Source organism: Orbicella faveolata, unplaced genomic scaffold (genome assembly GCF_042242905.1).
Source record: "Orbicella faveolata isolate gen_17 unplaced genomic scaffold, um_ofav_v1 contig_12, whole genome shotgun sequence".
Taxonomy (NCBI): Eukaryota; Metazoa; Cnidaria; class Anthozoa; order Scleractinia; family Merulinidae; genus Orbicella; species Orbicella faveolata.
In genome coordinates, this window is record NW_028301539.1 from 21,199,577 (window position 1) to 21,215,000 (window position 15,424).

The 15,424-nt window shown below is 38.4% G+C and overlaps 3 protein-coding genes across 7 annotated transcripts in view; all 3 read left to right on the top strand.

Moving 5' to 3' along the window:
- Nucleotides 1-926, top strand: part of LOC149117137 (uncharacterized) — a 14,066-nt gene extending 13,140 nt beyond the window's left edge. The window contains exon 5 of the mRNA XM_089282815.1: nt 89-926. Within this exon, the coding sequence (XP_089138941.1) occupies nt 89-313 (225 nt within the window). The 3' untranslated portion in view covers nt 314-926. The remainder of the gene's footprint in view (nt 1-88) is intronic.
- Nucleotides 854-15,290, top strand: LOC110062866 (uncharacterized). 5 transcript variants are annotated; one of them, XM_089282806.1, is made up of 8 exons: nt 854-1,003; nt 4,336-4,449; nt 6,867-7,042; nt 8,147-8,252; nt 9,176-9,285; nt 13,401-13,500; nt 13,732-13,882; nt 14,317-15,290. In XM_089282806.1, the coding sequence occupies exons 2-8, from the start codon at nt 4,387-4,389 to the stop codon at nt 14,469-14,471; spliced, it is 861 nt and encodes a 286-aa protein (XP_089138932.1). In that variant the 5' UTR covers nt 854-1,003; nt 4,336-4,386; the 3' UTR covers nt 14,472-15,290. The 5 variants fall into 5 exon arrangements, with proteins under 5 accessions (XP_089138932.1, XP_089138930.1, XP_089138934.1 ...); XM_089282805.1 differs by lacking the exon at nt 854-1,003 and adding an exon at nt 1,919-2,015; XM_089282804.1 differs by lacking the exons at nt 854-1,003; nt 4,336-4,449 and adding an exon at nt 1,010-2,015.
- Nucleotides 2,022-4,366, top strand: LOC149117138 (uncharacterized). Its single transcript, XM_089282814.1, has one exon. It carries the CDS (start codon nt 3,575-3,577, stop codon nt 4,217-4,219), a length of 645 nt encoding a protein of 214 aa, XP_089138940.1. The 5' UTR covers nt 2,022-3,574; the 3' UTR covers nt 4,220-4,366.
- Nucleotides 15,291-15,424: the final 134 nt, after the last annotated feature.

Here is a 15,424-nt window from a genome sequence, read left to right on the forward strand (position 1 = left end):
CATGAAAAGGAAACCGATAAAACTGAGTTGATAGCTTTGAGGTAATTATACTCTTTATATAACCAAAATTATACTGATCATTTGCCAGATCTTCAACTTAAAGAGCTACTGCGGATGCATCAACCAATGTCTACCAGGACCAACAACGCCAGGATCCACCAGTCCGTCTCCTGGATACACTACGCCATCCACTGGACCTGAGCCTAAACCAACTGGAAGTCCCGTAACACCATCAACTGGAACTGAAACTCCTTCATCTGGACCTGGAGGTAAATCCCTAATGTGTAACAATTATTCCACGTGCACGCGTTGAATATGAGATGATAGATAGCCAACAAGGCGCGTAGCGCCGAGTTGGCTTTAATCGTCTCATAGACTATCCAATAAGTGCGAGTGGAATAATTGTTTTATTAAAAACGCCCCCAAACTAGAGAAAACTAACAAAACACAAAAACGCAAAAACGTAAAAAGTTCGACAATTCATTTCATTTCAAAACTCTTGGTATAGTTTGATAGCCAGCCCTATAAGCTTTAATTTGATATAGGGGTTTAGATATCTACAGTTTAAACCGGACGCGCTACATCCCTTGGACGCGAGATACCTTTAAAGGCATATGGTAACCTTAAGCAAGGACGTTTTTAGGAGACAAATCGGAAACTGGAAGTCAAATGCTATAGAGAGAGTTTTCCATCGTATTGATGGAAAGACAAAACGCGCTAAAATATAAGCAAGAAAGTAGATCTCCGTTTGACGTTCGTGGTTTCAAAACGTCTGTAGTTAAGCTATCAGCTTTAGGAGGTGAGTTTGGAAGACATGGCATTGCTTTACTCTGTAATGAAAATCTAGCTGTACATGGCTATTTCCTTTAGATGGTTGACTAACCTGTAAGCTTGTCTTCCACAATTACATGTCACTTGTAGATTTACAGAGCTGTTCGTTTCTACTGAAGAAACTGTTGGGCTGCGTCGGCTGGCAAGTGAAATACCAAGCTGTCTATCAAAGGTAAAATAACCGCTAGCGGTAGCCCTCTGTCACAACAAAGTGGGGGATTGCGGTTTGTGTATGTGTTTATATAGTGTAGTGTCGTTTCGGACCTGAGACTTTGACAGTGTTGCGAACAAACAAAAAGGAAGTGTTCCATGTCGGAAGAGAGTGTGTAAATACACCATGTTTTTCTTCAAAAACAACCTAGTGAGAACTTTAAATAGTTGCCGAGATTCTTGTCCCTTGTAATGGCGATAAGTGTTGGTTGAGGGAAAATTGTGTCGGTTTCAGAGTCGTCCTGGAGTACCTTAAAGTTAGTTATCCGTGTTCTTAGCTGCATCATTGTTTAGGTGGTGGGTAAGAGTGAATGGACTTCTCCCTTCCCTAGATCTTTGTAGTGTATCAAGCGCTGTTTGTTGATCGATTTGGTGAGTGCGTTCTAGTCCCTCGTTTACTGCAAAATCAGGACAGCCACGATCATTGGACATTTGGCACATTTCTTCTGACTTGGCGGTCAACAATGAACAGTTGCCATAGAAACGTCAAGCCACGTTACCCAACAATCAACACACCATGCAATATGTTTCCTGATAAATTTTAGGAAAAGTGACCATATTTGACTACTTCAGCTTAAATGTTGTTTCAATAAAAGTAATTGTTTGAAATCAGCTTGGGCCTCAGCAACCCTGCCCCCCACCCAGATTCGAGCTAAATGGAAATAAACCAGAGTAAGAAATTTCAAAAAAAGAACAGAAGCACCAAAATTATGGCATAAAAGCAAAAAAAATATATAAATGACGACTGTCACTGCTCTGACAGACCCAGGCCCGCCGAAAAAGTCAGACAAGGATCTGTCAATAATCTGTCACATTGCATTGAATTACTGACAATAACAAAAACATGCGCATTAGACGCCAGAGCTAAATAGCTTTTCAAGTAGTCCATGAACGTTGTTTGTGCTTGCACAATACCAGTGGAAAGTTACGAAACGTCTTACGGGTGGCATCTTCCTGCACATAGTGATACTAAGGTAAGTTTGAAAGATATATCGCAATTTTGTGCAAAACATAATTTACGGTTGTATTTAATAAGCTAAGAAACAACTTGACTTAGTGTCTTCTTTATGAATGCAGGAAATACTTCTGGCCACGAACATAATGTATTTCGTAGAATACAAGGAACCGCATATCATCTTTAATAGTTGGTTTTACTACTACTGCTACGTCTGCATATTTACATTTATAATGCCCAGAGCAACTAATCTTGGAATCCTACCGAATTAATATTAATTCGAATTTTGGGCAAGAAATGTTCGAAAACTGAAGAAAATACTTCTAACGTCTATGAGAGATGTATCATTCCAAACGCGCATTGACGAGCTAAAATGACGTATGCCAACCAAATCATAAAAAGCTGGAAAAAATTATACATCTGATAATGCTATAACCAAAAATAGCTGGGTATGTTTACTTTATTTTACACGGAGACTGTAAAATATAGTACTTCAAAGATAGATAATAGGACAATCACTCGCTCCGAAACTCAGTTAACAACAATATCAGGATCTTTTAACCAAGAACGGAGATTTCTCTTGTTATTTCCTATTCAAACCTTCGTGCTCGCTCACAGCTTAACGTCGATTCCCAGAAAAAGTGGAAGATCTATCTCACCTGAAGACTGATCGGTTCTGAGAATAGAAACAATAGATGACATCATAGTCAAGTACGTCCAACAAAACACTTAACAAACAACATTCAAATATTACCCTAATAAGGTGAAAAATCGTCAATGGCACCGTGTAATCTTACTACTGGCATAGTCAATAGGGATCAGCAGTGAATGCCAATAAGAAATTGACTTTTTTGGCTCAAAACGAACACGACGTAACCGGAGTCACTTAGTGATATGGAAATAGTTTGACCTTTAAATTCATCCTCGTGTATTAAAGCCCAGAATTTATTATCCCTGTAAACAGGAAACAAGGGTTAACAGTGTTAGGCTTTGGTAACGTGCCGAAGCATACATGCATACATACATATACTTTATTTATGCTCGAAATTTACAGAGTAGCTGCAGAGCTAATATCTTCGAGAACATAAGTTACAAAAAGAAAAAATAATAATAATAAAATAAATGAATAAATAAATAAAATAAGATTTGCTATATTACAATTCCATTATTATTTATAAACTATATACAATATACAATATCATGCATGCAGAGGGAAATATAACTCATCGATCTACTGTGGAAAGGCTTCAAGCTGAGTCGCGTGGCAGGCACGCGTGAAGGAGAAACAAACTGCTATCTTACTTTATATTTATAGCATATACTATACCATACTATACTATACTATACTATACTATACTATACTATACTATACTATACTATACTATACTATACTATACTATACTATACTATATTATTAAATTCTCAACCTCGGATAATGCAATTTTAGCTTTCTGATTGGTTCACTGGATCTCGGTTACCAGCCATTACACCTGCGTTTGACCTTATATAGAATTGAATGAGGTAAATGTCGCTCGGCATGAACTTTTTCGCGGGAAGCCAAGTTTCATCGACAAAAAAATGGATGAAAAAAAGCAGATTCGGTTGGCTATCTACAGAAGAAATACAGGAGTTACTATAGCATCAGACCTGAGATGGAACAAACACATCGACACCATCTCAAGTAAAGCTAATAGAACTCTTCGATTCCTGAAAAGGAATCTAAAGATTAACTCTACTGCACTCAAGTCCACTGCCTATAAAACATTGATCCGACCTACCCTCGAGTATGCTTGCACCGTTTGGGATCCTTACACACAGGGTAACATCTATAAGCTCGAGATGGTGCAGCGTCGGGCAGCGAGATTTGTTCTTGGCAGATACAACAACACATCCAGCGTAGGGGACATGCTATATGAGCTCGGCTGGACTTCCCTCCAAACTAGGAGACAGACACTTAGAATCTGCATGATGTATAAAATTCATAAAGGCTTGATAGCCATGGACGCACAAGAGTTCATGACTCCACTTCAAAGGAGATCACGGCACGTAAATTCAGATGCGTACAAAATTCCCCGCTCAAAGACGGACTACCACATGTACTCGTTTTTCCCGAGAACGATACGAGAGTGGAACAGCCTGGCCAATGAAACAGTAAATGCACCAAACTTGACGGCCTTCAAGAAAAGCCTGCCGCCTGACCAAGGCCAAACCAAACGACGTTGACTTTGACTTTATTATTATTATTATCATCATTATTGCTATTATCATTATTATTTAGTTTTTATTTTAGCATTTTAGCCTTATTTTAATTTGTAGTTTTTTATTTATACGCTCACTAGAATCTTCAGAATTGAAGGAGGTGAGTCGCCCAGGAAGAAGAAGAAGAAATTATGGACAATTCCGTCCCAGTAACAACAAAAAAGCCACAAAGTTCGAGATTAGATTATTTAACGGTACGTATAAGTTAAGTTTCCCTTAAAAGTTGCAAAATTTTCTGCAACTTTTAAGTCGACATTTTACGCGTTTATGAAGATTATGTAACAAAAACAATGTTTACCTTAACAGAATGGCTTGCTAGTCCTGGTGGCACCAAATTTTCGAAACCGATATAAGAAATGTCAAAAGAAGAACTGGATGTTTGTTTGAAGTGTTTTTACACGTCTGCGAGGAAGAAAGACGGCACTTATTGCAAGTTCAATCCATTGGAGCCGCCACTGATCATTTCCTTCGCTCGCCGCCACACAACAAACCGTTTTTCACTATCTCTGACCAGGCAAATAAACTATTAGAACATTTGTAAAAGGCCTCGGGAAAACAGGCATCGTTGCCGGCGCAGTCCATAAGAAACCAATTTCCAATGAGCAGATGAGGAAACTGTTCGACTTAAGCGAGCTCGGATCGGCCGAGAGCAAACATCCCGCACAGCTAAAGAGGACGACCTAGTTTTATCACGGTCTCTTTTTTGGCCGACGAGGACGAGAGAATCAACGGCAGCTTGCGCCAACAATTCCGATGTCCTTGCGATAAACACCTCGAGGAGTTGAGTGTTTTGAGCTGAATCGAAGTAAGCCCGGTTCTTTACCAACCACAAAAAACCATCAGGGTGGCCTCGGAGATTCTGAAGATGAATCTGACGCTAAGATAGTTTCTGTCCCTGACTCTGAATCTGGCCAACAATGAGCTCCACACATACAGCTCGAAATGCCAAGGCTTTCAAAACAAGGGAATCCTGAAAGAGATCTTGTCGAGAATAATTTTGGCACAACGTCTGTGTCACATGGCGATCAAAGTTTTCCGCAGCATTATTACAATGGCAATGTGCAAGTGCACAAATTATTCGGCTCTTCTCCATGACTCGAACTTGAACGCTTTCAAACTTTCTGACCAAGGTTATATCTCCTTCATTTGATAGACGTTCCTTGAATTACTTGATTGTAATTTCATTTAGCAAATTCGCTTGCTTCGCTTTCAAATTTTTCATTCAACTAATTTTACAAACGGCGCGCATGTCATGTGATTTCCCACTTGTTGTTGTTTTTGCCACATCCACTTCCCGTCGCTTTGTAAAATTAAAATCCGATAAAATTAAGCCATAATTTCCAAGTATACAAACGCACCGAATTTAATAAAACAATTATTCCATTCGCGCTTGTTGGATATGAGATTGATTATAGCCAACTCGGCCCTACAGGCCTCGTTGGCCATTTACCATCTCATATCCAACGCGCGCTCATGGAATAATTGTTAACTCTACTCTACTATACTGTACTATACATCAACATTACATCGTTTGAGATATCACGCGTCGGGGGAAGAAAATATTCGAGCTAGTGATCAGCTCGGCATGTTGATCAAGCCAAGAAATCATTTAACGTTTTCATCCACTATTTCATTATTTCAGTCTATTTAAAGGAGTCTGCTCGTGGCCTAGGTGCGCTACAAAAAATCTCTCCTGGACCCAAATATTTTCTTCAATAAAGAGCGGATGGGATCGACAGTCCCCAGTCCTTTTCCCTAGATCCGCCACTTCTCCTAGCACGGCCTTGGAAAAAACTGAAATATAAAGTTCCAGATCGTTAAATTTATACTTGCTGGTTTATCAAGTTTGCAATGATAGGTTTCTGAAGGTTTTTGACGAGCAGTTGAGTGGCAGTCATGGGCGACTGCCAGGGCTCTAGCAGTCAATCGAAGCAGATGGAAAGACAATGTCAAAACCTAATTATGTACCTTATGGCATGGAAAGATATTGGTATAGGTAGAAATGTTATAAGTCTACATTTATTAATCCAAGGACAATTCGTGAATCTTCAAATACTGAATAAATCAACTGACCTACTCAAGCACGGACGCTGTAGTTGGTGGAAGACCTATCCTAGTAAGGAATCTTTGGTATTTATTATTTGGCTTTACAACAAGAACTTTAACGAAAAGGCCATTTCCGAGTTCCCTCCTTCCTCACGAGTCTTCGTGCGAAACCATTCATATGAAATGCATTTCGACCACAGCTTCATTTTCATGCAAATCAAACACATTTTCATATAAGATGTTTTGCACCAAGACTCGTTGTGAAGCAGAGGCAAAGGTAACTCGGAAATGGACCATTGTTTACGCCTTTCGTTTATGACCTTTAAATACACAGAAGTATAAGAGTTGTGCTGTACAACACAGATAATGCTCAGCTCATGCGTATTTAGAGTTACTAAATTAATACCCAGTAAAAAAAAATTGGTAAAAAACAAATTGTGGCAGTTCTGATGCCATGTTTTTGTTTTTAAGTGACGTGAATGAATGAATTATTAAAGAATAAAGGATGATCGCTCAACGTTGTGCCATAAATCACGAACTGTTCTTTTTTCTCTCTCTTTTTAAGGTCAAAATGAACAATCGTAATACGCGTTCTTTGCTGGTGATCCTAAATACTTTGCTTTTCGTTGTGCCCGGAGGGTGTTATATTATACCCACCTTACCAGACAACTGTACATGTGTGACAAGAGAGGGATTAACATACAGCTTATATCCTCTTCGAAGAACAGATGGCAAACCGAGGTAATCTACATTAATTACTATCATATTAACATCAGAAAAATATTTACGAATTTCCTTTGTGCATTCAATATTGGGTCAGGAAACTTATTCGATACTGATACCAAAAAGCAACCCACTTTCACATACCACAAGTCAAGTGTTTGTTCATTTATGCCAATGTAAAGAAGTAGGAAATCATTTTTGATCAGTGCTTATTGAAATGAATCAAACGACCACACTGTTGTATGACATTATGTAATAAGTGAGATTCTCTGTACGTCGAAACGTCCTTGTACAGAACGTAACAACAACAACTCAAACAGGATCACGACAGAATATTCCCAGCTTTTATTAACGTTCTCACTGAGATGAGGTTGTAAAAGGTACCAACAGGAATAAACCTGGAAGATAGGATAGAACAATTCTTGACGTAGTGAAAACAACAAGCACATATATATAAACTGTGGTTGAAACATGAAATGAATGAAATGATATTTGCGTTGTTCAAATTATTTTGAGCAATTGCTTCAGTGACAAGGCTATAACGGGCATTGAACCCATGATTACCGGTTTTATATAAGAGCAGCTCTTTTGTTATTGCAACCACAAATAACATGTGCTTTTCATGCATTCACTGTCTACTTCTTCTACAATAGAGGGATATCTGAACTAAGCCAGATCACAAAATAGGACTTCTATTCGGAGTCGAGGTTTCAACGATAAAAACGTACATGTGGTTGAAACATGAAAAGAATGAAACGATATTCGCAGGGGGAAAACAGTTTTAAGCAACTGCTTTCTTAACAAGGCTACAGCGGGCATTCGGAGCCATGATCACTGCAATGCCATTGATACGCAGGGTGCAGTTCAATTGTTGTTGCAACCCCAGGTTACACATAGTATTTCTTTCTCTCCGTCACTTACTTCATTTGCCGGTTATCAGAACCTAATGAGATCATTAAATTCGATTAAAAATAAAAACGACTTTTAGCCACCAGCATAGGGCAAGCTGCCTTCAAGAAAGTTTGGAAGTTGATTATTTTTTTAATTCCTTCCCCCTACTTTCCTTTCCATTCATTCTTTCAATTGTTTTATTAATGTTCTTGGTTTTCAAATCTTCTGAAGGTTTAAAGAAACAGGATTTGAACCACACCCGAATTATGTTTACAGTTATAATCCTTGTGTACCCTACAATCTCACTTCAAGAAAAGGAAAATGCATAAACGTGGCTGTAAGTAATTAAGACTACTGAATGTTTCCTGCTAGTAATATTTTCTCGTTACCATCTTCCGTTCCTAATGAGTGCCTGCGTGATTTCTGAAGTGTAACTGCTAGGTTTAGGAAGTTTAGAGTATTCTACAAATTCAACAATGTCAGGGGTAGAAACTGTTCGTTCCTTTAAGCCAGGCTTTCCAGGGAAATACGTCCAGCGTTGACGGAATTTGTTCACAATATTAGATACCGTTTGAGGCGATAATCCAACTTCTTCTGCGATTTGTGCTTGTTTTGAACCAGTCGTCCGCAGGGCAATTATTTTCTCCCTTTTCTCAAGCGTCTTGGGACGATTATAATACATCTTAGCTATCATAAACCACAGTAAGAACCGCTCTTCAAATGATATTTTAAAACGGCGCGAAAGCGATAGCAACTTGTTCGCGCGGATTGCAACTTGCTCGACTTAAACTGTCAATCAAAATACCAATGTTCCGGCGGAAGTTTGCAAAGTTCCCATCAGAAGAACATCCAGTTTGACTGTTATCAGTCCTGAAATGCGTCGTCTTTGAGATATGTTTAGGGGCATGATCAGGATGTTAAACATGCAGCTAATTAACTCCTTGAAATTTTAACAGGTAGCTAGAAATTCAAATGAAGGTCTCTTAGCCAGGACTTATCTTTTTGGCCATTTTATTAGTTTATCCTTACCCATCCCCTTACAGTATGGGCTGTCTCCATGGTTCGTACAATATATTGTAAATGTTGAAACCAATATCACAGTACCACTGAAATGATATATTTTTTTGTCTACACTTTCAAAACCACAGTTTCCAATAACTATGAACAAAAGATAAAAAAATATAATGAGAATACGGTGTAGCACTGCAAACTTTATTTTTAATGCATATTTGTTCTCTTCCACATTTGTTTCATCTACAGCTATGCAAGTACGATGAAGTACCGCAACCTGCGTATGACGATATTGGCGAACAAAGAGATGTTAATTGTGACATTAGCAATGGAAAGGTCGCCCTGATTTACCCTATAAAGTAAGTAAATCATACTCTTTGAAGTGTACTAGATATTTACGAGTGAATGCTTAAGAACGAGTAAAGTAATGGACTTAAATTCAATCGCTAGATTCCCAAATTTTAATCTCGCTATTAATTTATCAACATCAGATATATGTTATACATACCCCCAGGCGCTGATCGGAACCATCAAAAAAAAAAATCAAACAAAAGTCCTGGCGACCCGCTCTTTTTCATCATTTACATTAACAAAACAAACGCTTCTGAGCTCAAAATGGAAAGAGCTGGCCAGAAAGAAGCAATGAACTAATCTTTCAAGTTTGCAGTTCCCCAGTCTCAAATCAGACCCTTACTGTAGCTTCCCGAGAGTGCGACGTTTCGGTAAATGTTATTCTTTAATGTAGATTTAGTTTATAAAAACTCTCTAAGTATGACCTAAATTACACACGAATCTGCACAATGTTGCTTTTGATATTTTCTTAATTCACATTTTCCCAATTGAGGGTGGGATGACAAATTTCTATAAGATTGATGTTGTGCTTCGTGTATACCGACAATCCACGGTATCGCAGAGGTCATGGGTTCGACTGCCGTTCAAACCAGATTGTTTGAGGCTTAATTTTCGGAACTCCGTAAGTTGCACAGATAAATGCAATGATCCTTATGTCACTAAATCTTTCCCCCGCAATTAAAATATGTAAATTTTCACGTAGTCATACACGCACCTTCACCATCTACGATTAATTACATAACGAGTTCACAACGAGACTAGCTCCCAGTTGGCTTGAATACCCAGTTGCTGGAACACTGTTCTACACTGCTCCTTTTATTCCCGCCCTTTATCTACATTGTTATTTGCCAGGTCATCAAGAGCCTGCTTTTTTTCCCTACACCTCCATTGTTGCATTCATATCAACGCAACTCTTAATAGTGAGCCTGTTTCTGTTCGTAACACATATTTCCTCTGTCGCACGACAATCGAGTGGCCACATATTACAGTTTGAGAGTAGGTCTTTGTCATAGATATTGTAAGGCCTCATGAAAAGATCCTTTGATGCGTTGAGTTTCCTGAAATGTACCCGCATGGTGGTGATCTTCCAACAATCACTGCCATACAGTAAGACACATTGCACATTGTTACTCTTGAAAGTCGTTAAATCCGAGTCTTGTTTGCTTTGTACGCATGTCATGCATGATTGGTCAAGTACAGTTCACAGAAATACAGTGGTAACACAACATAGTTCATAGATTACACAAACTCAGAAGTCGTAGCCACCTAGCTGAGCAAAATGCACTATACCTGATAATAGTATTCTTCTCTCAAGTGTCATTTGAAAGACCGCACACCATCCTTTCATCAACAAATTAAAGTTAGAGCTATCTTGCTCGTACTTTCATGAGTTGTTAAAGCACTCTGCTTTTATTTTATCAAGGCTTGATAGCTCAATTGGGTTTCAGCTGGTTCATCAGTGAGCTAGTATAGGGGATTTCCAGTGTGAATAAGCACTTAATGACTGGCCCCAAGGGAAACAGTGAGTTTTGTTTCCCCGACACCCTCCATGTTCGCCTCGGTGAACATTGAAGTCGAGGGAAGACAAAACTCACTGTTTCCCGCGGGACCAGTCATTAAGTGTTGTGTTATACCTCCCAACTCGAAAATAGAAAAAAATGCGAAGAAATCGGTTGCTTGATGCCGGCTGGCTCACAAATCTGCTGCGGTTTCGAGGAGCATGACCTGATCACGAGCGAGTTGAAAGTTCAAGTTGTTGTTTCCCTAGTGAGTTAGTGAGTTTTGTTCGCCCTAGGGAGTTAGTGAGTTTTGACCCACGACACGTGACACGTTCTCCTCCAATCGGGAAACGTATTTGAGTCGGGAGGTATAACAAAACTATTTAATTCTCTTTATGAGTCTAACGCCGTTCGCATATTCGTTATGTTCTTTCTCTAATCGCGGGATACAATAGCCCACAATTGACCCACTACCTTCTACTCGGTAGCTTCCATTTGACGGGTCACACACCACTGAGGGCTGAGAATTGACTCTGGAGGTGAAATAATTCACAATCTCCGCGTTAGAAGCTATGTGATGAATTAGTTAGCAACAGAGAAGTCTCAATAGAAAGTCTGCAATAAAACAATAGAATTTATGTTCGCGGGCATAAATATGTTTTGGGCTCGTCTCAGACTCATTTTAGCCCAAGCCGCTAGGCAAGGGTTAAAATGAGCCCTGAGAAGGGCCCAAAACATATTTATGTCTAAGAACTTAAGCCTTTTTACAAACATTCCGCTAAATGAAACTATCGATATTGCCGTTGACCTTATTTTGAAACATCATCCCAAATTTTCCATCAAAAAACCCGACCTTAAGAAATTGTTTTCATTTGCCACATCCGAGACTCATTTTCTTTTCAATGGTAAATTTTATGATCAAGTCGATGGGGTAGCTATGGGCTCCCCTTTAGCACCTATTTTAGCTAATCTTTTTCTTGGATTTCACGAAGAAACATGGCTAAATAATTTTAACAAGGCCGACATCTTACTCTATAGGCGTTATGTTGACGATACTTTTTGCGTCTTTAAAAATGAGCGGGATGCCATGTCTTTCTTTGAATTCATCAATTCTCAACATCCCAACATCAAATTTACTTTCGAGAAACAGAACGACGGTAAACTTTCCTTTTTGGATGTTCTGATTGACAACTCTTCGCATGACTGCGTTTTTTCAGTTTTTCATAAAAACCTACACTGGTCTCTTAACAAATTTTTTTAGTTTCACTCCGTTTCGCTATAAAATTGGCCTTGTCCGTACTCTCATTGACCGAACTTATAAAATCAACAACACTTCTTCCGGTTTTGAAAACGATCTGATCAAGCTTTCGGACACTCTAAAACGTAACTCGTTTCCTTCACACATCATTGAAAAAACCTTCAAGCGGTATCTTAACAAGCCTTCTGATCAAAAAAGCCGCAACGTTAATGATGAAAACAATATACGCTATTTTAAGCTTCCTTTTATCGGCAAGTACTCTAGAATAACGGAACTCAAACTACGGCAATTACTTAAACGTTTTTGTGAAACGGATCTTAATATCAAATTAGTTTTTACTTCTTTCAAAATCAAGAATATGTTCAGTTTTAAAGATCGTACTCCTGATGCTCTAAAATCCATGGTAGTTTATCAATTTACTTGTGCGGGATGTAATTCCTGTTATATTGGTGAAACCAGTCGCCATTTTTCTACCAGGATTAAAGAACATACTGTAAGCGATAAAAACTCGCATATTTTTAAACATCTTTCTCAATTTTCTTCATGCAGGGGCATGTACACACCTTCTTGTTTTCGCATCTTAGACTCAGCGAATAGCTCTATTGATCTTAAACTTAAAGAAGCCTTTTATATTAGTAAGAACAAACCTGACCTTAACAAACAGTTACATCACTTCAACACCTTTTTAACTCTGTAATTTCCGTTTCCACTGTTTTGTAATGCATATTGTAAATAATTTATTCATATTTTGTAGTATATAACTTGTGTCACGTATCATTAGTCACTCTATTAAACTGAAGATGGCATAAGCATGCCGAAACATGTCTTTAAAAACTGTTGTACGTTTTATGCAAAACTTAAACTCTATTACTATTATTAACACTTTGTAGGGCATTGAGAAAATAAAAACTAAGACAAAATGACGACAAAACACACGCGAGCGTTTACGAGTTGAATGGCTCTTATTTTCTCTCAAGGAAGGCCGGCTAGAAATTAGAAAATCTTGCCATTTGAGTTTTCAAAAATGGTAGAAGACATGAAAGGAAAGTTCCATAAATTTTAGTTGTAATTGTTGAAATTAATTGTACAATTGCTAAACTGACAGTTTTTGCATAATTGGTTGAGCTGAGCCGTGAGTTTGGCTTGAAGTCGTAACTGAGAAACGTACGTGAACTTCGCCACTTGCCATGGAGCTACCACACGCGGCATTTACATCAGAGGCTTCTCTTGAAAGAAACGTCTTCTTGTTGATCTCCCTCATCCACTGTTCTCCTGTCGGCGTCTTTTTAATCTATGCTTGACTGTATTGTGTATTCTTGACAAGTTATTGTTATTGATGTAGTCCCTTGTCATTTTTTTTCTCAAGGACCAAACCGTACGCTGGTCAAGAATCCACAGTGAATTTGGTGTGTAAAAATGATCCAAAGGCTCAAAATGAATTTAGTCTCGTAAACGAAAAAAACCTGGTGAGAACATGTAGAATTTTATAACTTTTTAATAATCATTTATGAGGTTCTGGAATTGATTTTTTCTTTCTGCACAACACTTTGCGCGAGTAATTTCGCCGCGGGGTGGAAAGAATGCATTAAATCTCAATTTATAATATATTCAGATTTTTGTGAAATAACGATAAAGTGAGCAACGTCGAGATAATTCTGTTTAGTTCCTAAATAATTCCAAATCGTATCGTTTGACAGATTTTCCAGTTAACAAGCTATTGTGGATGCCCAAATAAATGTCTACCTACCTACCCAACCAAACCAGGACCCAACCCCAGCACTACCTTATCATCAGCTGAGCCTCAAACCCCGTCATCTGGACTTCATACCGCATCTTCCCAACCTGAAGGTAAATTTATCATATGAAACGTAATTTTACCGGTCGCTGTTAGTGAAAACGTGGGGCAGTGCCGCTCGGAAAAGTCTTAAAACCCAGTCATTTCCTGCAAACACGGTTTCGGATTAAAATTAGTTACGGCGGCTAACTTGAGTTCGTCAACTGCAAGCTGATAATCAACTTAGAGTTTCATTTGCCTACTTAGCAAGATAGGATCAAGATACCACTGTTACTGTTCGGAACAAAAATTTGTGTCTTTCTGAATCTTTGAAAACGGTATTTTGACTTCCCATGTCATCAACGAACGCTTCTCTTTTAACGAGTAAATGAAATGAAATAATTTTGGTTTTCTCCGTGGCCAGTGCTTCTAATTAAAGCGTTACTCCTTACATCAGTAAACACCCATACACTGTAAGGCATAATCCTCCATTTTGCTTTTTTTGAAGACAGGATTGTTCCTGTAAAGGAGAAAACCCGTGCCGGTAAACAAGAGGAGGCCTGGGCAAAAGGCAAAGCCGACGAACTACTGCAAGAAGAAGAGGGAGATGCACGGGAGGAATATTCATTTGCTGGAAAAGGCGACGAGGCAGTTCTCCTATAACATAATTTTTTGGATTAGGTGCTTGTTATGAAAAGCTACCATTATTTTCTTGCGGCGATTCTTAAAACATGACTTTAAGATTATGGTCAATAATTCTTGTAGCTGAATTGTTTAGTAACCTCGCCCACGAAAATGTTATTCGCTAATTTTCGGCTGAAAAATTATAACATTAATCGCATGCTTGTCATTGAATGATGGCGCTCTGCACTATTGCCAAAACTATATTACATCACCATAGGTCCCCACATGACACAAACCAGAATTAAATTCCGCTCAATGATTTTGTATGAGTAGGTTATATTCTAGAGAATCGTGTGGAAAAAAGGAAGCTACTGTCTTAGGTTTTTGTAGACTTAAAGTAATGTTAGAAAGAGAACATTATCCTACAGATAGTAAAAATCAGATTTAAGATATCCAGAAAATAACCTAAATGTCATAAACAACAACAACAGCAATAACAATAACAATTTATCCAGATATTGCCATATTTACATGGCATTACTTACCATACTATGAAAATAAAACAATTTGATAAATATTCGAGTTACATCACCATTTATGGAATAAAATGTTACGTCCATGAGACATTGCTTGGAAAATCAAAGAAGCGGTTAATCGGCATTGAACGAGGGGAGTTGACCTAGTCCATAACACATGACGAGCGAGCTATTTGTCCAATTGAATGTGATTTTCTCAACAAAACCGTTAATTGGCTGCCGCTTTTTCGATCCTGAATATGCGCAAAATAAATTTACAGGAAACCACGGTAAGTCTCTGATAAGTTGTTACAGTATAATAAAAAGATGACGAAATCCCTAAGGAAGTACATTCTCGTTGATTCATTTCCAGCTGTCAGATCGGGGAAAATGAACACAAATCCTACCAAAAGAAAAATGAACAGCGTTTATGACTATTCTTGTATAATGTATGACAGTCTTTCGCGATTGCTGTTT

Coding starts and splice junctions, on each gene's coding strand:
- LOC110062866 (XM_089282804.1), top strand. CDS start 1,929: ATGAACGTTGTTTGTGCTTGCACAATACCAGTGGAAAGTTACGAAACG. Junction 7,043..8,146: donor AGAACAGATGGCAAACCGAG/GTAATCTACATT, acceptor AATCTTCTGAAG/GTTTAAAGAAACAGGATTTG. Junction 8,253..9,175: donor GAAAATGCATAAACGTGGCT/GTAAGTAATTAA, acceptor TTTCATCTACAG/CTATGCAAGTACGATGAAGT.
- LOC149117138 (XM_089282814.1), top strand. CDS start 3,575: ATGGATGAAAAAAAGCAGATTCGGTTGGCTATCTACAGAAGAAATACA.